At 42.3% G+C, this 25962-nt stretch overlaps 1 protein-coding gene across 8 annotated transcripts in view; it reads right to left on the minus strand.

Moving 5' to 3' along the window:
- Positions 1 to 25962, minus strand: part of dab1a (DAB adaptor protein 1a) — a 78914-nt gene that overhangs the window by 42210 nt on the left and 10742 nt on the right. For 7 of the 8 annotated variants that reach the window (XM_053878227.1, XM_053878192.1, XM_053878219.1 and 4 more), the window contains exon 2: positions 4368 to 4628. In XM_053878227.1, the coding sequence (XP_053734202.1) occupies positions 4368 to 4437 (70 nt within the window). In that variant the 5' untranslated portion in view covers positions 4438 to 4628. Of the gene's footprint in view, positions 1 to 4367; positions 4629 to 19797; positions 19865 to 25962 lie in introns of those variants that run through there. The other variant, XM_053878170.1, reaches the window with a different exon arrangement.

Raw genomic sequence — 25962 nt, forward strand, 5'->3', positions numbered from 1 at the left:
CCCTCTGATATGCTTCCTGATCCTAGGCATCCTGCTCGCTCCCATAGAGAACCTCGGCATCTTCATCTCTGCTACCTCCAGCTCTGCCTCCTGTCTTTTTCAAACCATACAACATTGCTTGCCTCACTACCGTTTTGTACACCTTCCCTTTCATCCTTGCCGACACCCTCTTGTCACACATCTCACCTAACACTGACAATGTTTCAAACTATGATACTGAAAACATTATTTACACTATTTGCTGCTAGAAATGATCCCACACATCTCCTTATTTTCAGACAATGATGAAAATCCTTTTCTTTCAGTACATGCTGTGACACTCCACCATCAAACAGCAGCGCTGAATTGGTCATCTGGTTTTTGTCTCTGTGTGGTATAACACTTCAATGCAACTGTATCGTTTGGCGCTTCACCACTTCCTTCAAAGTCACATTTGTCTGGTTGACACAGGGTCTGGTTTTGATCTTATCTGTGATTCTACCGCAGCCTGATGGTTTCAAGGGGTGGAAAGGCTCAATAGGACTATCAGATTTGCAAGACATGGTCAACACGTCTGACCCTCACCAAGGTGATCGAACATCAAATGTAACACGAAACAGCTTGACATTAGCATCTGGAAGCACACACGGGGCTCACACACTGTTAGAGTGAGCGTGCTTCTTCCTCCCACACCTCAGGTGCTCTCACAAGTTTTTGGATGCTCACAGTCGCTCACTATCTTCTTCATCTAATGTGACAGTGAAATAACGGTGCTCACTGTAATGACTCACCCACATCTTCCAGCTCTAATCTCAACACTTTAAACAACAAGTTGCATTCACTTAACCTGACAGATGTCACAACAAAGAAGCCACACTTTTTGACATTTCCACTCAAGCTTGACTTGAACATCCACATGAGGAATGGTACTCTCCTGCTCAATTAAAAAACATCTGTTTAAAGTGTCGGCGAAGCATGAAGGGGAGAGAGGGAAGAAAGCAGATGAAGGATATGAGCTTTGCAGACAAAGACCAGTTATGACTAACTCGCTGACGTAGGAAACTGTTGTTCACTTCTGGTCATGTAAATGCTAAAAGGTCAAAGGTTATCTTTACCACGTCATTGTGATTTAATAAAAGACCCTGTGAAGTGACAAGAGCACTCTTGGACGAATGAACCCAAAGCAACACAACGCTACAAAAGCACACACAACACGACACACACCAGCGCAGAGACGCAGGCACGTCTGTGATTAATGTGTGACACGGAGTCGTCCCATAGTCTTTTTCATTACATTCTTCTTCACAGAGGAGTGAAACAAAGGGCTGCGATTAAACATCTCTCCTTCACACTGACTCATTAGTCTCTTCCTTTTCATGATGAGTCTCTCCTCTGTGTTTTACTCTTGTAGGGCGAGGTCATTTAAGAGTCAGAGCAGCGGGCGAAGGAGGAGGAAGGACGAGAGAGACATTAGTGAGTGAGGGACGATCCTACAGGGGATTCTCATAACTGTCAGGAAATGGTGATCAGCTATTCAGAACATCTATTTCCATTGCGATGCAGACGATCAAAGGAGAGAGACGGGGGAGAAACACACACACAAAAGCCTTTCATCGAATATAAAGAACTTTTACATGATCCCTGTCAATGTGTCTGTGGCTGCTCTGCTGTTAAATAAACAGTTGTCTGTTCTAGTTCAATCCTATAGTACAATTACACATGCAGTAGGGAGACCTAATGTAACAAGGTTATATACCATCTGTTAGAGAAAACAAGCATACAGACAATAAGTGATGAGTTGGATTTGGACCCAAACTGTTTTAAAGAAGCCAATGCTACACAGGACAGCAACGAAATGTGATGTGTCCCATTGTCAACAACAAAACCATGTGTCAGAAACCTGGAGGCAGCTTCGGGCTCTGACTCAACTGATAATTTGGTGGCAAGACTTGGGTCAACATCGCTAGCATGGAGGTTACCAGCGCTGCAAGAAATTACTAACACCACAAACAACAACAACAAAGTGTACAGCCACCAAGAATGAGCGTTTACCTTGGGATTAAATAGAGAAAATCAAAGCGTAGCAGTTGTGGAATGTGTCAACATAATCATACAGGTTAGAAGAAAAGTTTTAATTTCATTTTTGTTTAAAAAAAAAAGAAAACGGTTATACAGTAAACAATAAAATGAGGGAAAACACAGGGAAGGAATCCACAAGTAAAAGAGGACTGAAGTGATGTCCTCATCATCACAACAGACAGAAAAAGTATTCTCACAACTGCTGACGCGGCACATTCTGCCAACCCAACTGCAAACAAGACCATACTCATAAAGGAGTACTTTCCACCAAATCCCTACCGAGACAATGTCTACCAGTAGTATATTAAAAAGCCTATATTTAAATAGAACACAATTTTGAGCGCTGAAAGGGAACGACCCAAATCAGAGACCCAGTTAAAAAATCTGATGCTGTAGTGTGTATTTTGAGAAAGGTGTGTCAGACATAAAGAGAATTCCAAAGACCCCTGAGTCTTAACGCTGACGGCAAACCATTCATCTCTCCTCTCACATGTGCATCTGGGCTGCAATCCCAGGCCGCGTGAGTGTGTGTGTGTGTGTGTGTGTGTCTGTATTCCGCACAGCATGCATTCATCTCCCCTAAATATAGAGAGAAGTCTCAATGATGAACATGATCTCCATTGCAGCAGAACAATACTCCGACTAAATAGGACATTACAGTCATTCAGGCTTCCCTCACACGCCGGTGCAGGGAGCCGCCTCTTGTTTGCTGGTTCCGTGATGTGCAATGAGGCATCGGCCACAGGTGAACCTGTCTGCCTGCGACAGAGTCCGGCGTTTTTGCTACATCCATCTCACGCTTATTCGGAGAGTGCCAGGCATCGCTCCAGCAGAGGGGCAGGTGGCACTGAACAGCTGGGTGATGGCTGCCAGCCTGGCCCCTGGCACTAGCTCAGATCTGAGAACACCACGACCTGCTCCCTACACCTGCTAGCTACCTGTCACTGGAGCCTTTCGCACCTGGATCTGTGCGCACCTCCACGGCATCCTTGCTGCACCTGTTTGGTGCAGAACCCGCTGTCCTGAGATCACCTGCCACCTGTTAATTAGCTGTGAACAACATCACCCCCTCTTCCTGCTGTCCTCCACAACTCCATTATCAAGCAACCATCAAGAGCGGATTAATAAGGAGGGAGCAACAGCTGACAGGTGGGGTTGAGCAGGGTGGATGGCATGAGGCATGGGAGGGGAGAGGTCCTTGTAATGCTTTTTTGTTACACATCTATATCCTGATAGACACATATTTGGTCAGTGCCAGCGATAGGCGATATACATCTTAAAGCACCATTTGATGGGTATTTTATGAATGTCAGACATGGACAAGGGAAACTTTGACTTTGTTTTTAAAAGGAATCATGTTTTCCTCGTGGGATTCTGTCACTCTGCAAAACTTCTGGGCCACGCTTGTTACATGGAACTCTTGTGGTGACTATGGGTGCAATGCCCAGTGGGCTGTTGTGCAGATTGTGCCGGTGCAGCTTATTAATTCACTCCAGCGGTCTTCGGAAGCCTGCATGTCCAATTTGACACAGCTCACAGCTTCCACTCGGTGGCTTGGAGCTGGACATACCTCACTTTTCTTGGGTGAAGTCATGTAGTGCCCGTAAGTTTCCTATCATTTGGATAAAATGCCAAAGGTAAAGCATGAGGGAAGAAGTCTCTTGGGAGAACTCTGATACATTTGCGGTTGCAAGGAGGCGGGTCAGAATGAGGAAGAGGTATCAACGTTCTACTCCGACTGTACAGCAAGGTTTCCCTCAAAATGTATTTATTTTGACTGACTTTTTATGATGTGGTGTTTGAAATTGCTCTTATTTATTTTATTTGAAAACTACCTAGATTTACAACTTTCATTACCAATATCATTATCGAGAGTTTTATGCCTTAAATATGTGTTTTATGAACCACAGACTCCCTGTGCACTGCCTCTGCATGGGTGTCGACTTTCACGTGACACAGAGACGTAACATTGGAATATAAAGACACTGTTCTAGAAGTGGGACTAGAAAGGTTCATAGAACCATTGGATTTAGTTATGGAACCACATTATCGGTGAAATGGTCCCTAGATCCTCAAGGGCTCCCACAGTGAGAAAGCGTCTAACGTAAGCAACAGCTCGACAGGTTGACAAGACCAGGTGGGCTGGCCTTCATGTTTCATCTGCATAAATGATGTCATCAGTGAGGTGCCCTGCTCTAATCCAAAGCACAGGTGTCGGATCACGACTGAACAACCTATGACACCTGTGAATGAGTACTTTAATGAGACTGCTGGAGGGAGTGAGTGACAGGTGGACAGGTGTCACTTACCTTTTCTCCTGGAGTCCCGTCTTACACTGCTGGGCCTGACCGCTGGCTGCAACTCTGTCTCTGTTGACATCCTCAGGCTCCAACTGGGCTAGGCTCCACTCCGCTTTGCTCCGTTGGGATTCGCAGCCTCAGTGCCGACAGTGAGTGTGTGGGCGCCGGGTGTGTGCGTGTTGGCGCCAGGTGTGTGTGCCGGCACACAGGCTCATGGGAGAGGGACGGGCTCTAGCCCTGACTCGACATCCCACGCACACCCACGGAGAGCTGCGGGGAGAGAGAGAAGGGGAGACGTTAGTTCCCAGCCTCTGTGAAAGCAGCAGGACCTTGAGTAGATGTTGCCTTTGGTAACTGTTCTTCAAGTAACTATTAAGTCTGAGTCAGGTCACTGCTGAACTGAGAGAATCAAACATTTTTTCATCATGATTACAGTAATTCTATCCACCACCACATACACAAGGTGAGTGGAAATGATTCACTGCCTATTCAAGATACAAAGTGGACATCAACTGGACCTGAGCAATCACTTCTGTCCACAGTGAAAACACTGAAACACATTAGTCAGGAATTCATTTTCTCATAATTATTTTCATTTGTTGAACAGTGGTCTCATTGCTGTCCCAAACTGAAGGTCACAGACACAATCCAGTAAGAATTATTGTCAGATTAACCGCGCACCAGCAATACCAAAAATCCCTCCTAGAAAGAAGAAGTGTGCTTCGTATGACTTTAAAGAAACTGAAGTGTTCAGCTCATTAGACTTAGCAATGTTTTTCCAGTCAGTGCCAGTAGCCATGGATTCATAGGCAAGGCATGATAGAAAATGATCACAAGTCAGGGAAGATAGTGAGGTGAAATGAGAGAGGATCGGAGGAAAGATGAGCCAAGATAAACAAGCTGCTGGACTCTATGGCCAAGGTACAATTGTGCCATCGTAATCCGTATTATTTGTGATTATCTTTCTCTTGAGTGTTTGTTCTGTTGTGACCACGAGGAATTGTTACTTGGTTTTTGCATCTCATTTTTACCATGCTGTTAGTTGCCAAAAGCCACAGTAAAAGTTGTTGTGCAGTGTACGACTGTATATTTTTTAATAAAGCAAATACATCTAGAATCTACCTTTTTTAATCCTGGAGGGTGAGGAGAGGTGCAGCCACACGTCATATTAGACAACTCCTTAGACTTGGGATGTGACAGTGGAGTTCTAGGCGGAGTAAAAAATGCTACATACAGCCAGTCTAAATTAAAATCAAAATCAAAATCAGAAAGGCATTGTTCTGCTCCAAGTTATCGTTTTAAGTCCACAGCACCAAAACAGCTCTCCTCGTTCACCACAGACCAATAACAAATAACAAGATATGATGCTTATTTTTTTCGCTGAGATAGATACAAAAATGGATGCTGACTAACTCAGAGAGAGAAAAACCAGACAACCACATGGCTGAACTGATGCCAGAGCCCAGCCACAGAAGTTGAAGTTGAATGATTCACACCCAGAATGAAGCAGACAAAACCACATCTAAACTACTTTTTGGATCTCAAATCCACACCGGCAGCTTCAGTCGTCTTGCTCACTCCAACAGTTTTGAGAGCGCGCAGCTTTGTCTTTGCCATCTGTGGCTTGGATCCTTGTGAGTGGCACTGACAAGTTGAACTAGCTAGCTAACCTTGAAGAGATGAAAACATTTACATGCGCACACAAGTGCAGACAAGCGGTTTCTAAACACAAAACCTGGAGCGGACAGCTGCGTGTTGACGTGCTGCATAATGAACCGGAGCGCCTGGTGAGCTGCTCTTCACCTCTCCCTCCGCTCTCCTTGACCCCTTGTTCTCCCTCCGTCTTCATCTAACAGGGGCTGAGCGCGAACTTGAGCGACCCAAAAAAACCCCCTCCCAGCTGCTTCTTGTGGAAGAAAAGGGAAATCTCTCACCCCTCCACTGTGTTTCAGCGTGAATAGGAGGCCCCTGTAAGCCGTGGGCAAGAACAGATGAATTGAGAGGCTTTTAATTTGCCGCAGACAGAAGAGAGCAGAGTCCATTTAATTCTGCCAGCAGAGGCCATGTCGGCAAAATGCTGACAATATTCTTTATCTGGTCCAAACACACTGTAAAAGTGTGAGTCACTCCAATTACAGGCATTATCAGCTACACTGTTCCACCAAATGGATGATGAGAGAGTGTGAAGGGAGAGCGAGGGTTTAGAAGAGAGTGCAAAGAAAGTAAAGGGTGAACAGCGTGGTTGACTATGATAATAGCAGGGACGGAAAAATCTGAAAGAAGTTTCAGCTTTTACTGCTATTGTGGCTCTCGCCCACTTCTGTCTCGTAGTGTCTTGCCTTCAAAGACTTTTTAAGAAAACGTTACATCAGACCTATGATCGAATAAGAGCAGCACTATTTTTACATCGCTGCAGCACAGACATGTAGGCCAGATGAAAAACCGACAAAGGTGAAGCGAGAAGCAAAAGTAAATGAGCAAATTGTGCTTGAGCTTTTCTCAAAATGGACCTATAGTTTGAATGAAAACTAAAAGAGCAGCTCTTTTTATTAACCTCAACAGTTAAAATAGCTTTTGATGCACTTACTTTTGACTGTTATTTCACATTTTGATCTCAGATATATTCCTGTATACTGATTGTTTTTTTATATTACATATAGTGACACTTGGAGGTTTTATGTTATTTATTAGAAAGAAATTGGGCATTATCATGAATTTAAATCAAAAGTTGCTAAGGAGGACAAGGATGCTCTCATCTGAAGAACCTTGACAGAAGCATCTGCTCAAGGTTGGATCAACCAAGTAGCCACTTGTCTTGTGTTTCAAAATCCCAGCAGTTGTTTCTGCTGTGTACATTGATTTGATAGTATTGATAATGTCATGGTTCCGCTTTTATTTTGGTCCCTTGAGTCCTGTCTTGCTCTGAATAAGAACACCTGGACTCCAGCAACATGTGCCAGATCGACTTCATTTACCACCACTGCACTTGGGTCCCGCCCCACGACTAGAACCCTAACAGATATGGTGACTGTGGCTGCACAGACCTAGCAGAAGAAAACTCATGCCAGCGTCGTGGATTCAGCAACAGGTTCATGGTATACATGTGACTCAAGTACTTGTATGATTCAGGTTTGAAAATAATATTTTGCCTCGAATATTAAACTTGTATTTTTGATACCTTGGACAATAGTGACGCGCTTGAGGTCGACTCACTGTCTGCTGAAACAGAAATGCTGTCATACTCATATTACCACCGTCAAAATGTGAAGAAATAGTATTGATAATGGGGCGAAATATCGACATTCATTCTTGTCACAGTCATAATAATAGTACTCGATACTGTAGATACATTGTGTAACTGTGTTTTTGCCCACCCCTATTATAGATGATTTGTATATGCTCAGTTATGATTTTGCTTAATTTCAATGAGCAGCTTTTAGGTCAGTACCTGTTGTAGGGTCCCAATGTCCTGCAGTAATATACAACTCTCTGTAGCACTTATCTATAATACATGAATGCATTATCAATACATTCATAAGGCATCATAATGCACGTATAAGGCCTTAATCAATTCATAATCATGAATGATAATTTCTGACAAGGTTCATGAACTGTTATAAGGTGTGCACCTGACTTAACCTGGTCAAGTGCACAACAGTTGTCAGTTATTGAATAATAACTGATCCAATACATGGTATAAATCACAGTTCAGATTTATTGTCTGATTAAAGATCATAATTCATTGGGTGATGAATTAGCCTCTTCGTTTCAGTTACACAATCCAGAATGTCTCCAAGGCAGCATATGCGTATTTCTCTTGAGATCCGGGACGAGTACTACGTCTTCACAACAGTCCCAGGAGGGACAGACCGTCTAATTTCCCTCAAAAGACAGCAGAAACACTCGGCTGTCATCTGCCCACACACAAGAGTAGTTGAGCGCCCGCTGTCGTGGCAGTTTGACCTGATATCAGTGTGAGACCTAAAAGCTGCAGCAGGGATGTGAAATTGGGAACATGGCACTGAGTGTCTGGATTTAGACAGAAAGCTGGACCACAACCAGAGGAGACACAGACTGCCGGAAAGCGGGAGAACCAATGAGCAAGTAAATTGGACGTCTGTGTTCGGGGCGCTGCCAACAGGAGCAAGCGATGTTTGTGTGCGTGTATGTGCGCGAGACAAGATAAACAGGAAGCTGCCAACAGAGGATTAATGCCCAGAAATCATCTGCACATGCTGAAGAAAGTAAAGTCTAGCAGAGAGAGACTATAGACGGAAAAGTGGTGCGTATGTGTGTGTCTCGGGGTAATTGTTTGCTGTCCATCAGGCTCAGAAGTAGATTAGTGGCTCCTGTTTTACCGCCATATGAATAATGAGTTATCATAAAAACACCTCTCAGCTAATTTTCTAGCTGCGTCCATCTTCTGCCTTCTCTCGGCTTATCCACCTTTTCTGCCAGTTAACTGCTGTCATCTTTGTTGCAGACGCATGTCCAGTATCAGTGACGCACAAGTCACACCTGTTGATAAATAACCCTGTCATTGACTAAAGGTCAGCCTTTATTACATCCTGACACAGTTCACTTGTTAACACCTGAAACATATCCACTAAGTGCTAGAATGGATTTTTTGTTTTTAGTATGATCTAAGACACTGAAATGACAATGACATCCCAAAAGAAAGCACACAAAGACAAGTATCTAAACATCATCAATAGCTTCAGGGAAATTGGTGCAGTTTTCGGAAGGAGACATTCTAGAAGATCCCAGTCATTTACAGTGTACAGTTTAATGCATGTTAATATTTACGTTCACACTTCCCTCAATAGAACAAGACCATGTCACCCTCAGCCACTTCCCATGTCTTAATAAAAACACTACTATTAAATGCGTACAAAAACAACAACAAAAAAACAAAATAAATAATCCACCAGATGCAAACTTATACGTTGTTACGTTGTATAGTTGTTTGTTCACCATCTGGGAAGTTATAGAGCAATAAATCCACAGACTGTCACTCAATTCAAATAGCTTCCGATCCAGCCCATTTCCAACCAACTCCCGGAAGATTTCTTGAAATACATCCGTCCATTTTGGAATGATTCTGTTTAGAAACAGATTCTGTCAAAAAACCTCATGTTTGACACGGGTAATAACGTCTCAAATATTACATATACGAATTAAGTACGATTTAATTAAGTGATGTGCCATGGACCGGATGACCTACATGTGTTGAGACAAGAGTGTAGAGAGTAAACACACAGCCCAAGCTGTGATAAAGATACCATGACCAGAACTGGTCATGTTGCTAATTACAACATACCAGAAAAAAAAATAAATAAATAGCCAGAGAGTTCTTACAACATCTCAGCATAAATAACCGCTGTACAAAGCGCTTTAAGGTATTGTCATACATATACGGTAGTATTAGTGGTTGGAAAAATATAACCTTGAAAACTAGACAGAAGTCAAAAAACAAATTTTACTGAAGCATTCAGAGGCCATTCTTCATTCAAGAACATAAGTAGTTCAAGCATTTTACTTATTCATATAACAAAATCCCATCAACTTGAGTTACAAAAATGCATGTCACTAGTTATGTTGTGCACTAGCTGTGCCATGCTCTGCTTGGATAATTTAAGAACAAGTGCAACAAGTGTTAGTCTCGCCCAAGTACACAGTTATAGTCATTAATGTAGCTGAAGCCATAAAATGAGATGTGATGCAAATATAACTGAACCTACCCAGTGGAACAGCTGTAACTTAGGTTTTCTAGAGATGGTTATCACCGCTCAAGAGGACGCAGAAGAAAGTGAAATTAAATGCAGCTGTAAAAACTGTCACATGATGTCAAACATCTTAAGTCTGTAACACTAGTCATCAAACTATCCTGAAAGGATAAACTACAATATCAGCACTTCGTTTTGACTAGTGTCGAATGCCTTCCAATGTTGATCGCCTTTTAGCACAATATACGAAAGCAAACACGACGATAAATTATGAATAGAACGTTTTAAATGATACCAGTGAATGAGGTGTGGCAGGTTCAAAGCAGGATCTGAAGTAATCCGATGATATGAAGACAGGAAGCAGAGAAAGCCTGGAGTGAAGGTGCTGCGACTATATGAGGTTTGAGACTATGACTCACCTAGGAGTGAATGAATGCAGCAGAGTCACAGTCACCAAACTCAAAGTTCACGACCATAATGACACAACCGAGGGTGGGTGTAGGGGTGGACTTACAACGTCACACACACTTTACAAAAAAGCAGTTGTGTGAAACAATGAAGTACAAAATGACAGTGAGCTACAACCCTTGAACACAACACAAACTTCATGTAAGTTGGAAACAACATGTACTGGCATGCGACGCCTGAAAGTGCTGCAATGAAAAAGAAGAGAAAAAGCTTGTCGCGTTTACACTGTGGAGAACATTGTAGAGTTTGAAGTGTCACAGACTGTGTCCTGCCTCTTTTATTTTCAGACAAAATCGTGGGTGAGTGAGACAGATCAGTGTTGCCTTGTGTCTGACAATCGTCACAGTGCGATGGACGATCAATATCTGAAATTCATCGAAATGTAATTTGTAAATACTAATACATAATAACATGTAGCTGTGACTGCACAGGTATCTTTTTCAGCCAATTGTGCTTTGTGTCCTCCAGCACTCCAGTGTAACCACTGAGTTACATTGGGGCATGTGTTGCTTTAAGAGTCTAAAACCTTGGAGGGGCTATGGGATGGGATGACCCAAGACACTGCAAGTACAAGGTACACATGTGACGTTTTTCACGCCACATATTAAACTTGTATGTCTTATTAACTTCTCAGTTGAATACGTTTCTCACCTGATCCATGCTAGCAACAATGGCATGTTTCAGTATGTTGCCAGTGGCGATTGTTTGATGCCCAATATAACGCAAGAGGTGCCAGAGGTTAATATTTCTGATGTGATTTACATCTGATGCAGTCTGGTCTTTTTTTCCCAGGAGGGTGCAGTCAAGGCAGGGAGCAGTTGTTGCAACCATTACAACATTACAACAAGTATTTTATGAGTATGTTTTAGTATTATGTCTGGCTCTAACACTTTCAACTGGTCGTTGTGCACCTTGCCTTGTGTGTACCTGCTGCAACAGTAATTTCCCTTTACAGAATAATAAAAAGATGTGATATCAGATTCAGGTTAAATATTAAACACTTCAGTGCAACAGTTACGTCACAACACTTGAGGTGTTAAAAACATAAAATCCTTCACAATAACTGTCCTCAAAGAGTGAAAACGCTACAGAAATTGTTAAAATTATACCAAGTAAATGGCTCATGAAGCAACTGGATTATTAAAGCCAGGATAATAATATGACCTAAGCAACATAGCTATAAACATATGGCGTTAAACACACACACGTTTGTATTTCTGTCTTACTGGAGACAGCTTTCTGTAGCCTCTCATCAATAAGTGAGTCATCCCCTAACAAATAGCTGACATTAACCAGGAATTTGAACCAAACTGAAACCTATATATATATATATATATATATATATATATATATATATATATATATATATATATATAGCTACAGCTTAGTCCTTTCCAGGGAACATGGGATTGTATTTAGAGGTTCACAAAAGCCACCTACATTGAACAAACTTGCCTATCTCTTGCCACCATGTGTTTCAGATTTCTGTTAGGTATTGCACATTCTGCTCATTACAATGCACAGAATGGTGTCGTTTGATGATTTAAATGAAACGCTAGCCAGTAATTCCTGCTGGGTTTAATTAAAAACGTTCTCATCAAAATTGTGGAGGTCACACAGAGGCAGTATAATAATGGTATTTTCCCCAAATCCTCAGCCAGAACCAATTTCAATCTCACACTTTCAGACAGAATATTGGTTGGAGGGCACGGGTGGCGACCATAATGGAGCCAAACATCCGCTCTTTCAATGTCAGTGTAAATGTGTGTAGTCTGCTGAAGGCGGTGAAAGGAAACTATCCAAGATGTCAGATAGCATTGTGAAAGCCTGCGAAAGTGCTCAGCATCTACTGTGAGCTTCAGTGATCAAGACAGTTTTAAGAAACACTAAATGTAACCAGCCTTCCCAAACCAGGTTCCTTTCCAATTCATGGATTTATGAGATGGTGACGCAGGCCCAAACCACGTTGATCGGAGTTTCTACTGTAGTGTATTGCACACCCTCACAAAGCACCCTGGTAAAATGTTTTCCTGAGAGCTACAATGCCACATCAGGTGCTGTTTCATTGCAAACTGAGTAAAGAACATAATCTGAAATTCAACATCTAAATGGATTTGCACAGCACGACAGCAGCCAGACATCACGGCAGAGCTACAGAATGGAGTTTTGATCAGAAGGCTAGCTCCTGTCAGCTTAAAAAGATGGTCAAAAACCACCAAACAAACGAAAACTTTTTTCCGCCACCCATGTTTACAGAACATTTTTCAAAACATAACCTTTCTGAAGCAAGAGGGCAACAAAACCTCAGATGCAATCTTAACTGCCTCAGCTGAGGGAAATTATCAAAGAAAACTATGTTGGTCAGTATTTCTGTCCTATGAGTTGAGATAGACTCAAAATGCTTGACAAACTTTTGCCATGGACAACTACTCACTACCTTGCACAAGTATTCACCCCCCTTGGCATTTTTGTTTTCTCACAACCTGGAATTAAAGTGGATGGCTTCAGGGTTTCTATTGTTTCATTTACAGAACACACAACTTGTAAGATGTAATTTCTATCTAAGTGAGAAGCAAATATCTCAAGACGAGAGAAAACGTCAATGTGCTTTACTATTCACACCTTGAAAGTCAGTACTTTATAGAGTCACCTTTTGCTGCTGGTTCCTTTGCATCAGCCTCTGTAAACTTGCCCCATCTAACCCCATCTTGACTTGGATGAATTCCACTTCTAAACAGCGATCTTCAGGTCAGATCACAGATTCTCCATTGAATTAAGGTCTGGGCTTTGACTAGGCCATTCCAGCAACTTTAGATTTTACCCTTAAACCACTTGAGTGTTGCTTTTGCAGTATGCTAAGACTGATATGTAATATACTCTTTTAGTAAAACACACATTGAACTGCTTGGATGTTCTGTGTACTATTGCAAATTTTAATCGATCGATATGAAATGTAAAATGAATCATACGGAAAGTATAATCAATATTATACAAAAAAAGGAAAATCCTGAAACTGACCACACATAAAAACACATTTTCTCATGCTCAAAAAGCAGCTCCTTGAATACTTCAACCCTGTTTGCTTGTCATCCAACCGCTTGTCCTCCTCCTCCTTCTTCACTGCAGTACTTTCGCAGATTCATGAACCGATACGTTCTACCTTCTCCACAGATCACCACAGAGAATTATTCACCCTTCACAGCTCCATTTCTTGGGTGACTTTATTAGAAAAAGCTGCTGGACAAACACAAAACGCTTGTTGAAGCACAACACCTGGTTTGCTGGTGAAACTTTTGTTGACTTAAAGTTGAACTCCAGTGAAAGTAGCTCAGCAGGCCTTCAGGTACCACTATAGAACTCTGCAGGGGGACGCACTGGAAACACGGAATCCTCAGGTGCTCCTGATACTCCACATGACTTCGACTGTCTTCAATCAGCACCGGCCTCATCAGGACACGGGAAACACTGGCACACGCTTTTCTGCCACCCACAAGCTCTTGCCAGAAATAACACATCCAAGAGCACAGCCTGATTCAAATGCACATGGAAATTATCAAAAAAGCACACACGCACAGCACCAGTCTTCACCTAACCTATTTACAGAAACATGGCGGCGGATATCAAAGCACCTTGTTCTCATTTGGGAATTCCTACTTTCTCCTTTTAATACATTAATTCATTCTTTGCATATTCCCTCGAGTGAGTGAGTATGTGTGTCTAATGTGCTAATACATATCAGTTGTTGCTTCTCATTAACGTGCATCAGCCTTTTTTAAAATACATTAAAAAGTCGATTTGCTGACACGCCGCAAAAACATATCCCCAAATGTACACCCACACCCTGCTTCCCACTGACTTCAACACCGCTCCAGCACACACGGATCAGCTGAAAATTGCTCAAGTGAAACACCGCATCAAAGGTGAGACTGATAAAGCTTTGACTCAAAATCCCACATTTACGCTAGGATAATGACACCATTGAACAAATAACCTCACCACAATGTCTTAAGTGCGTCCTTGTTTGAATATCAACTAGGACTGGATCAAACCGGAGGTGACCTGAACGCATCCAGCGGGTGTTTCCCCTGCAGCACCGAAGCCGGTCGCCGTCTGAGGCCGCCACCGCCGCGCAGTTCATTGTGCTGATCCCACTGTTAAAAATGTCCACTCAACATGATTTAGATCCCCCACAGCCCATCCAGACCCCCATCAGCCCCGTGAGTGATGGATTCACTACATCTGTGGAGTGGAAGAGAGGAGAGCAGCGCTCTGGCGCATAAAAATAGAGGCAGACTCGGCCCCAGCAGAAGACCGAGACTTAATGAGGGATGCAATCATCAATTATTCAAAACACTTAATCATGGTGTCGCGCGGTGCTGTTGCACAAACACACACGTGAAGGCACATACGCAACTAAGCTTCTTAAACACTATCTACAGATGAATAAATGAGGGGAAGAAGCCATGCTCCTGTTGCTTCAGTCATGGCATCAAAAGAGCAAAAACAAAAAAAAAACGAAACTATACATTTAACACTTTGTCACTTTAGCATAAGCAGAGGTGTCAGAATGGTCTAGTGTATCGAGGTTGGAGCCTTTTTCAATTGAAAGGTCACAATACAGTCGTTCTTCTAAGATGTCCCTCATCCGCTGTGGTCAGTACAGTTTAAAATGAACGGTGAAGGGCAAGATGACTGGCAACTAAGCGAGGTCAAATAAACGTTTAAATAGCATAACACAGCTAAAAATAACAGCTGTATACACATGCTTATCATGCAATATGTACATTGGATTGCGCATTTTGTATCTGCGCTGAAAGTAATTGAAAGGAAGATGTTACTGACACAAGCTCTATGTGACCCGAGGGGCTAACATACACACTTTTGAAATCACAATAAACAATGAATGATATGGATTTCACAATAATTGCCAACAAAAAAGGATCACAATATAACATAATAATATAGTTATGACACGAAAATTTAAATTATTATTATTATTATTTGGTTTTTTCATGGCCCTCGAGCTACTCCCTGAAAAGGTTGAAAAACATCATAAAAACGACTATGTAAGCATTATTGGCCGCTCTTGTATTAGATATACATAAAAGACATACAAAACAGATTAGTGTGATTAATTAAGATTACAAAAATTACTCTATTGACAGACTACTTTGCAGATGGCATGTTTTCTCCCCTTGAAAAGCATTTACATAAAATTCTGTTACAGAAAAAGAAGCAACAGAAAGCAACCTCGAAAGCATCAAGCATCACAAATGGTTTACATTTAAACTGCACATACAGTACCAGTCTGTAAACATCAACAGCTTCATCATTCATTTCACTCAGGTTAGAAGAGATCAGTTTAAAAGGGAGTTGGGAAATTTAAAATCTGCTCATCTGTTAATATTCTCAACGCTCCTTCAGGGTGCAGAAAATCAGAAAGAATGAATCTTTTGAGGCCATTTCACTCTGAATCATAGAAACAACAGTTTGTATCTGCAGGTCACTGCTTTTCAGATGATAACCCTCAAGAAAAGAGCGGTTAAAACATCAGTAACATTTGACACAACCTGCTGACACACAAGATATTTATAAGATCAGCGGATACAACTCCAAAGCCACAATGACTATGTGAACAAAGGGGACGCACAGAATCTGTTCATTTGTTAAGGCTCATGACTGGGTGCAAAGAGGACACTTCCTGAGACTCTGCCTCAGCCCTTTACATCTCAGGCCTCGACACCTGAAGGCAGCTTTGACTTAAATCGGTCGTGGCAATTACATTTCTGCAGTCATTATAAAATCATCATTCAAAATCATCTATTCGGTTTAATTGCAGAGATTTATGACACATCATTAAATACATAGATGGATAATTTGACTTTTCTTCTGTGCTTCATGTTTGCCTGGGTGGAGGTCATCCATAGGGCTGAGTGCCACTTCCTGCAGCAACAGACTTCAAATCTGTCCTCACTGACTGGTTCACCACCTTCAGACTATGAGGAGAAGAGTGAATAAATGAATGAATTATGGTATTAGCAGGTGCGGTCTTCTCTCTCCCGCCATTCACTGCAAGCATTTTGCATCTGGAAAATCTGGACTTTTTTTCAGCATTTGAAGGGAACCCTATCAACCCTATATACATCTGTGTTGATAACATGGTTATTTGCTCCGCTGAAGTGAAGCCTGCCTCTTCCATTGATCTTCATGTCTTGCCACTTATAAATAAGCTATAAATCCTCACAAATATTCACTTTTAAGTAATAGCATTCAGAATAAAATGCTCTGGCCTAATCTACAGGGAACACTGGCCACAAGAGAGAACGTTTTAAACACTGACCCTTAATCGACTCAGCGAGGCTGTTCAGCAACATGTATGTAGCAGATCAAAAACTCTGCGGTCCCAGGCGTGCCTTGCTCACTGAGCAGAGGAATTGACTCGCTCAAGCTATACCATACTAGTATTTGATGATGAACTATGACTTCAGAAAATAAGCAACTCTCAAATTCTACTAGATCTCTGGAATCCACTGTTCTTCCTTCTTCCCCAGTAAATACATATGTGAATAATTGATGAAAATGTTTAGCTCAGTCTGTGGACTCAACTTTAAGATTAAAAAGAGGGGGTTGTGTCAAATTCAATAACAGTAACACGAATTTAATGAGTTGATGAACCTGACCACGTTTCATTGGAAATCAAAAACCCATTATTATCATTAGTCCGAAGTGTTACAGGCTGTGGCAGTGCATTACGGCTCTTGTGGTTTGAATGGTGGGAGAGTGTTTTACTAATATAACAGAAATGTAATGTCCAATTCTTCCACAGATCAATTTGGCCCCCGAGCCTTGGCTTTGATGTGCCTCATCTAAATGAAGTGAAAAGTGCAAGCTTTCAACTTGACTCCAGAGGAAGGCAGCCTAATCCATCAGGTGTGAGCATGACCTGCATGAACATTTGAATAAAAAAGGCACTTAGGAGTCCAGCTCATTGATGACTCCCACGAAACACTCCACCTGTCGGTCTCCAGTGCAAACCACTTGGCTCTTCTCCGCCCAATGAAGCCTGGGGACGAGGAGGAAACCTCCAGAGAGGGGAGCAGGTACATCTCTCCCGCCCATCCTCCCAGTGCACCCTCCTGCCACTTTTGGTCATCAGTCAGTCACAGTCCCTGCCTCCTGCCCTTACACTCCCCAAGTGTAATCGCCCACACACTGTCACACTCCCCTGCCCTTCCAGTTAAAATACAGACAGCCAAGCAAAATCAATCTTCACTGAGTGCCCGGGTATAATAAGACCCTGTTGTTTCTTATGGACTCTGACAACTGAACGCATGAAAACAGACACAACCACAGTGTTTCATTATCTTTCTAAAACTACATCAGACTGTAATCTTGGCTAAGATCCTATAACAACGACGGGAGGTGTTTTAGTCAAAAGTATGAATGACCTGTCATCTGGAGTTGTTCCACATCTTAAAGGACTGAGGCAAGTGTGTAGTCGTCATCATACACGCAAATAAATGCATGAACGCACAGCTAATTTTGTTACATGCATATAATTCATTCTAAGGCCCAGGAAAACATTGGCTAGCTCTCCTGCTATCAACAAACTCACTCAAAATCATCAGGGGAGTGTCAAATTCAAAAACAAGCTTTGCATAATTTCCATTTATCAATTCCAAACTCTTTGAACTTCTTGCACACTTTGCACACATATACACAGATCTGAGGCACACACTCTGTAAACACTCAGGAAGGGAAAACTTTCCTAACCTCGAGCTTGAAATAGACCCTTTTAGCACCTGATCATCAACTGCCATATGGGAGGGAAGAGGGGCGACTGGCGTCCACTCCCCTGCGGGTCTCCAGTCGATACAAACCTCTTAAGGGTTGGTGCAGCCCTAGTGTGTGCGTTTCAGTGACTGTGTTTGAAATACATCCATATATAGATATAGTATTTTATTTGTGTGAATGTAAATACCAGGCGGGATACTGGTTGGTTTAGTCCGCAGATCTTCCCAGGTCTAGCTATTTTAACAACAGTCTCATTCCTATGGCGTAGCATCTTGACAAGTGGACTATTGCACCGCAGGTGATGCATAACTCAACATTCAGCATTACATGTTTTCAGTTGAATACAAAGCTTCCACTCCTGCAGTATTTGCTGACACCGTAGCTTCACCAGCAGAGTTCTCCCAAGTGCCTTAGCAGCATAGGGGCACCCAACGCTTGGATTTTGACCGACTACACTGGGAAAAGTTTTCAAATATCTGGATCAGGGTAAAGCCAAGGGCTGATGCTCCACCCTATAGATAATTGTGTCACCTAGTATATAAGGCACCACAGCATCACAGGGCCTGGGCATCTGTAAGGCAGAGAGGCACCAAGGTACTATACATACCAAGCGAGATCTACTCGCTTAGTACTGTTGCGAGCTCTCAATCGTCACTTTGGTGACAACATAGCACGTGAACGTGCACTTGCCAAGAGTTGCGTATATAGTCAAGTTTATGGTCAAGCCATGGTCTAAATGTTTTATGCGGAATGCACTTTCAGCTTGACTTATGGTGCATGATTTTTTGGCAAATGGTCACATGAGCTACTGAAGTCACCCACACGTGTCCTCATCCTAACCTCAACCAGTCTTTTTGAACATCAGGAAATGCCACTGAAGGGGAACCTTTTGATTCAACTGAAACACCTGAGGCATCAACGTGCAAGGCTGACTTCTGCGTCAACACTGGTCAATAAAATCCTCCTGACAATCGTCTATATGCTGCGCCTTCAAAGTGAGAATGTGTTCATTTGATCTAAAGAGGAATTAAAGTAGAGCAAAAGCTTCACCTGAGTGTTTGGACTGTGAGAGGCACACATTGTTCTCGATTAATGCACAACAGATATAAATGTTTGTAATTATGCCAGGAAGCATCAGACAAACAAGGAAATATCTTTGGGTCACACAGACCATCATGGATGAACGCTATCACATGAACTGACCAATCCAATCATGCAGAAGACAGTCGCATCATCATTGAGGTATATTTTTAAGGTATAAGATATAATTCATATCTCAAGCACTACTTTTATTTTATTTTATTTTATTTTATTTTATTTTATTTTATTTTATTTATAACAAAGCACATTTCAGATGCATAGAAATGTAGAGAGGTCCCACAGCCTTATGTGAGAGAGCGCGCGAGACAATGTGTTGCAGGTAATGACGGTGTGCTCACGTCGATGCTCACCCCTGTTAAGCAAGCAGCCTTACGGCGCCATCAATCATAAGGCAGGTACTAATGATCCCAATACACATCAGCAGCAAGGGGACCAGTGGAGATGCAGAGCCAGGGGGAGACGTGAAGCCAGACACAGTTGGAAGAGGGAAAAAAGAGGAACTCCTACAAAGAGCAGAAGAGGCAAGGTAAGAAGGCCTTTTAAGATTATAAAGAGAGTTTTGTTGCTAAACTAGGGGCTGGATGAATTCCTTCACATGCCACTGAAGCTCATTTAAATTTGGAAAGGAGAAAGGAGAAAGAAAAGGGGGGAGGAGGGAACAGGAGAAAGAAGTGGTTTATGGGAGGCAACCAGCATGAAGAGTGGAGGAAATGTGCTGTCACAGGCTGAAGAGTGAAACGTGTGACTGGAATAAGGAATCTGAATCTTCCTCCATCAAACATGTACGTAAACACACACAACACGTTCCTCCACTAGACTCACAGGGGAGGTGTGTGTGTTTGGTGTGTGGTCTTTTTAAAAACGTGCTTCATTCTGCCTGACCCTCTTCACTTTTGTGGGAGAAGACTGAATTCTGGTTGAATCAATGAAGCGTATATCAAAAGAAAAGCTCAGGGACACTAGAGAGAACAGCAGAGGGATGTTGGTCGATTCACCTGTAAACACAACCAAAATGAGAATGGGCTGAATGCTGTGAAGGAAGTAGATCATCTGGGTCGTATAGAACACTTGGATTGAGGTAGGTTTGCAGAGTTGAGGGAGACCAACAATTACAGTATAACCTCACTTTTGCAAGCTCAGCATCCACGCTATTTATTTCCTTTTACCTCTGGCCTTGAGCCACAGCGCTATATTTTGCATTTAAAAGTGAGCTTAGTCTCTCCTGTCCTTGACTTTTTGGTTGATGAATTTTATTGTAACAGTATGGATATTCCACATTTTTATCACAACAGACAGCCCTGCTGTACAGTTTGGTTTGGGTTTTCTGTTAAAAAAAAGTTGAGTCAAGTCAAAGTCAGTTACAGTAAACAAAGTCCCACTTCTTCTTTCAATTTTTCCCATCAGGAAACATAGCAAGCCAACCTCCTTCTGACTGAACCTCATTGGCCATCTACATCTTCTCCTATCACCAGGTGCCTCCGTATGTAACACCCTCAGTCCAACATCTTTATCTGTCCTCTCCACACGGCTAAATCATGACCCCCCAACTTTTATCTCTGAGCCTTTTTCTATGAGCAGTCCTGAGCAGACTCTTGTCCTTCCCAGTCATTCTCTCTCACCTACATCATATCCAGGAGGTCCCACCGGAGATGTCAGAAAGTGATTCTTTCTGCTACTGTGAGCACAGTTTGTATCACAGACCTCAGGTGGTTTGAAGTTGGACAGATATGGTGTTTGCTAGTGTCACTGACAACAATGTGAGATCTAGTAGTTAATGATGTTGGAACAAAATTATCTTTTGGACGAGCTATGTATTTTTTTCTCTTATCCAAGGTCCGCAATGATTCATCTTCAAGACTTACTGGAGCAGGCTGAAGTCCAGTGGAGGAGTGAAAGGTGGCCGTCGGACACCTTCAACAGCTAGAAGACGATAATGATACATTCATAAACAGACGCAGGGGCAAAACGCACACTATTCAAACCACTTGAACTGATGCCAATGTCACTTGTGATTCCATATATACACCTCACTATAACAAACCTGCTGATGCACAGATGTGGAAATATATGTCTTCAACAATAACACATACGAGCAACATACCATTTTGTTCCACCAGTGTGAGGTCATCTTGTAGCAAAGAAGCTCTGACTTCTTACACTGAATTTCCCAGTAAACTCCAGAATCTTCTCCAATTGTGAGACATAATCTTGTCTGTGTATCCTCAACCTCCAAGGTTCCTTCCATTTGGACTTGGAGTCAACTTAAGTCGCCTTAAGAATATATTTTTTTGCAAATACCACATTTGGCCGCTGTGATCCATCAACTGTTTCTTCATGTCACAATCCAAAGGTGTTGTCTTCAAAAGAATTGCCTTCTTATTCAAGTAACCTTTTGAGTTAAAGCATTTTTTTACTTGAAAACCAACATGTTCAACTGTTGTCACTGTACAAAGAAATGAGGGAGTCCTCCAAAAGATTTTCTGTCGCACCCTTACCCAATGGCCCAACACCTAACCGGCTCCTGTCTATGCTGAGAGGCAGTGGTGTCACTCTCTTCTCCAGAAAATAAATGATCTTATCAGCAGGAACATACAGTATATATAGTTACTGCAGATTAAGTAAAATTAAGGTCTGAAAAGAGTAAATATAGAGCCAAGATTGGTGATGAGAAAAATCTCTTGCGGCAGCCTACCCATAAAAAAAAACAAAAAAAAACCAATTCCCCTCTTTGTGTCTGATTGCACATCCCTCTTCATTGCCTGGGCTCCTGGCTCTCTGTGGGTTTACCATCTGTACAGTAACAGGTGCGTCGAGCCACTGACTGATGTGTTTGTTACCTGTAGCAGCGCCTGAAGCCACAAGCTACACAGAGAATATCTGCCTTCCCCCTCTACCTCCTGACCTCGCAGCCACCGTTCCTCTCCCCGTCCTCTGTGTCTCCTACAGATGGCGACAGGATGAGGAGGCGATGGGGGAAGAGCAGCGTAATGAGTTGGGGAAGAAGCAGCAGGCTGTATTTGTATGTGTTTGAATGAGCTTTTGCCAGCCGTGCTGTGGTGGTGTGATCACTGTGGAGGAATTTGGGTAATTAGTCCCGCCAGTCTGAGTGAGCAAGTATGTGCGAGAAGCATCTGTGTGCACGCTCATATCTCTACTCACAAAGTTGAATCATCTGAGCCACTGAAACACCTGACACGTAGTATTTGTTGCACGCCTGTCATCTTAATTTCAAAGTTGTGCAGAATTTTTATTTTTATTTTCTGTTCATGCACTTGCAGCAACTTAATTCTGGACACACCACACAACACCGGAGTGCTCCGAGAAGAACCTGCAAGCTCCTCAAGGAAAGGGCCCAGGTTCACCACACATCAGCGCTTCAATAGGGATAAGAATCGGGCCAGCTGCTGAGAGGCCGCTGAGCCAACCACATCAGCATGCGGCTCTAAGTCTCATGAACAAACAAAGCTGGCCAGGAAGCGGGAAGGAAAGTGAAGATGTACGTTAACACTCCCAGGAATGTCAGGAAAAAGGGAAGCCAGAGCAGAAAACAGACAGTCAGATGGCTGAGTGCATGGAGCTATAGTGATATTATCAGAGTGTCCCTGAGGACTGAGATTGGATGGATGTCAGCAGTGAAGGTAATAAATTGCTGAGGTCAATCCACTCTGGTGAAGAGGTCCACTCATGGGGAAGGTCACTTGACAGACAATGCTGGCTTCAAATCTCCAGCACACAATTCCATCCTCGGTGTGTGTTTATCACATTGGGGATCGTAAAGTTGTGGAGATCTCCGAGGCAGTGCAGGAGGACACGGGAGAGGACTTGTTCGAGAGACGATTTATGGCCAAGGCTGAGGAGGATCGCCGAGGATAAACGTCCACTGCGGACCCATCGCCTGCTCAAAAATCCATTAACGCCCTACACAAACATATGGGGAAAATAACACTGGGCACGAGGTGATCATTTAAGACTGGATGCAGATTGCGGCGTCAGTTCCTGTTGTATACCTCTGAACACGCTGCTGTGTATACCTGGGAATCACAGCAGCTTCTTTCTGTGGCACAGCTGAATAAACAGGCTGCTGTGAATCAACACAGCTCTCAAACATGATCTGCAGATTAAGAATCTGTAATAACAAAATGAAAGTATTGTGTTGAAATGGACAAATATTTCATCCAATTAAATTGGCATTACTGTTGCTTAGTTAAATAAACTGCTTTGCCACTGAACAGCAGCAACAAGTAAGTGAAGGCTACAGACAGGGATATTGCTAATAATAAAACAAAACATTATTTGGCAATGTATTGAAATAAAACAGTGACTTCATTTGATCATGTTGCCACCTCTGCTCTCCAGGTTTCTTATTTTGAAATCCAGAGTGTGTCTGGTCATCCACTTGTTTTGGGTTGTAAGCAGTAAGACTTTAGAAGCTGTTCTCCTTCAACACATTCGACAGCCTCCATTTGCCCTGAGACAATGCTTAAAGAAACATATCTTAAATTAAATACTGTTTTAACAGTGAAATGACGTGGTGGAGGAAGGTCAGGGTCTTCTGCTGTCTTCTCTAGATCCTCCTTCTCAGTGAAAGCTAGAGCTCTTTAGAGAAGGCATATCAAGTATTCGCAATTTTGTCTCAAAGACTGCACATTATGAAAGAATGAATGAGTGATCATTTATTTTAATCTCCTCTAATACATTCTAATTACATTTGTATGACTTACACTACTTTGCATTGCATAACGTTGCTTCTTGCATTTCAGAGATTTAAAAGGAGCAGCGTTCTCATAATTTTTGCTCATTACTATCTGCTGATATGTAAAAGAAAAATTTAAATCAACTTATTATCCCAACTATGTCTCCCTTTTCGATGCTGCGACTACACACACCCAGTAAATTGTTACTGCAGCCAAACCCTAAAGACTACCAGCTGAGAGCTGTGTGATAAGAGGTGATGATATCAAGCACGGTCCATCAGTGGATCGCTGGCTATGGATTAATGGTCTTATCTTTGTGCAACAGTCAATCCATGTATCTGTGTTCCATCTGTCTGCAGCATATAATCCATTTGTGGTGTAAGTGGGCAAAAAAGAGGAAGCGTGGATTAGAAATGTTGTATCGCAGGTATTGTGAGTGAGTAAACTACTGAAGAAATCCGTTGGGTGTGGCCTGGGTTGTGGGCACAAAGAGCAAACACAGACAACCTGTGTAAATGTGGAGTGTAAAAAAAGGGGGAAAAATCAATATAACAAAAAACAATGTGGCACTTCTGTTTTCTTGGCTGTTTCATTCAAAACAACCATTTATTACCGTTACCGTCTGTTAGCCACCACCGTTTCCATGCCTCCTGACATTTTCCTGCTCATACATAAACATCTCTCCCTCAGGTAAAAAAAAGCTAATGTTCTTGCTCTAATCTCTTTTATTTTGGATAACCTCCTCCAAATTGTGCTCTGGCTGTAAAAGATCAGTCGCAGAGACAGCACAGTAAGCAAAAAAATAGATCACTTAAAACAAGACTTGGAAGTTTTTTAATTATTTCTTTAATGCAGCATTAAAAAATAGATAAAGGAAGTGAACAATTTGATCGTAACGCTTCTTTCTTAATTGAAACCTAACTTGGTTTATGGGATGGAGAGATTTCATGACCCATGAAACACCATAAACCTCCAGAGTGCAATCACAAACGCGCTTTTGTGCGACTCTGGAGAGCCGTGAGTCATACGTTTTTGAATGAGCAAATGCACGCGGAGGTGTATGTCACAGTTGAGCGTTCTCTTGAGAGTAAATGTCAGACTGTGTCAGTCGTGCTCCCTGAATGTAGCAGCTGGCTTCTTAATGTACCTTGAACTGGTGAAAAAGACTGCACTGCTACACGCTGCTGCTGGTCTGGATTGGATGTCATTCTCATCATCTGCCGAACATTTACACACATGTTCTTGTTGAAGATATGTGGGAGCAAAGCCTGCTTGAAAACGGGACATCAGCCATGCAGCACTATGCTTAGAGAACTGCAGCCGTTGGTCGTGAATTTGAGTCTGAATCAAAATAGGGATCAGAATCAAATTTATGGTCAGTTGGGGATCCCACCAACTAGGAAAGTGCTTTGGAATAAAGTGCTGTCAAAAAATAAAATAAGATCCGATACTGAATTTGGATACGATATTACTCCGATCCGACAGCAAGGCAGTACTTGCTGTACTATTTTCATCATTAGGGTTGACCGTGTATTAGAAAAGCAACTTAAAATCTGCATAAAACCAGAAAAGGAAGTCAGAAAAGCAAGAAATATGCATATATGCACATTGATGAAAGCAAACTTCATTTTTAATGTCGCAATATTTGTGTGACGGTGCAAAGGGGAAGGTCAAGCGTTGTTACATGATGCCTATACATGCTAGGATGTGCAGCTCTACAGGAAATCCCCGACTGATGCCTAAGCTCCTTGAAGAAATATCTAGCAATAAATATTTTTTCCATCTTTTTCAATATTGAGGCAACTTTTGAACCTCAAATCT

Source organism: Synchiropus splendidus, chromosome 1 (assembly GCF_027744825.2).
Source record: "Synchiropus splendidus isolate RoL2022-P1 chromosome 1, RoL_Sspl_1.0, whole genome shotgun sequence".
In the NCBI taxonomy this organism is placed as follows: Eukaryota; Metazoa; Chordata; class Actinopteri; order Syngnathiformes; family Callionymidae; genus Synchiropus; species Synchiropus splendidus.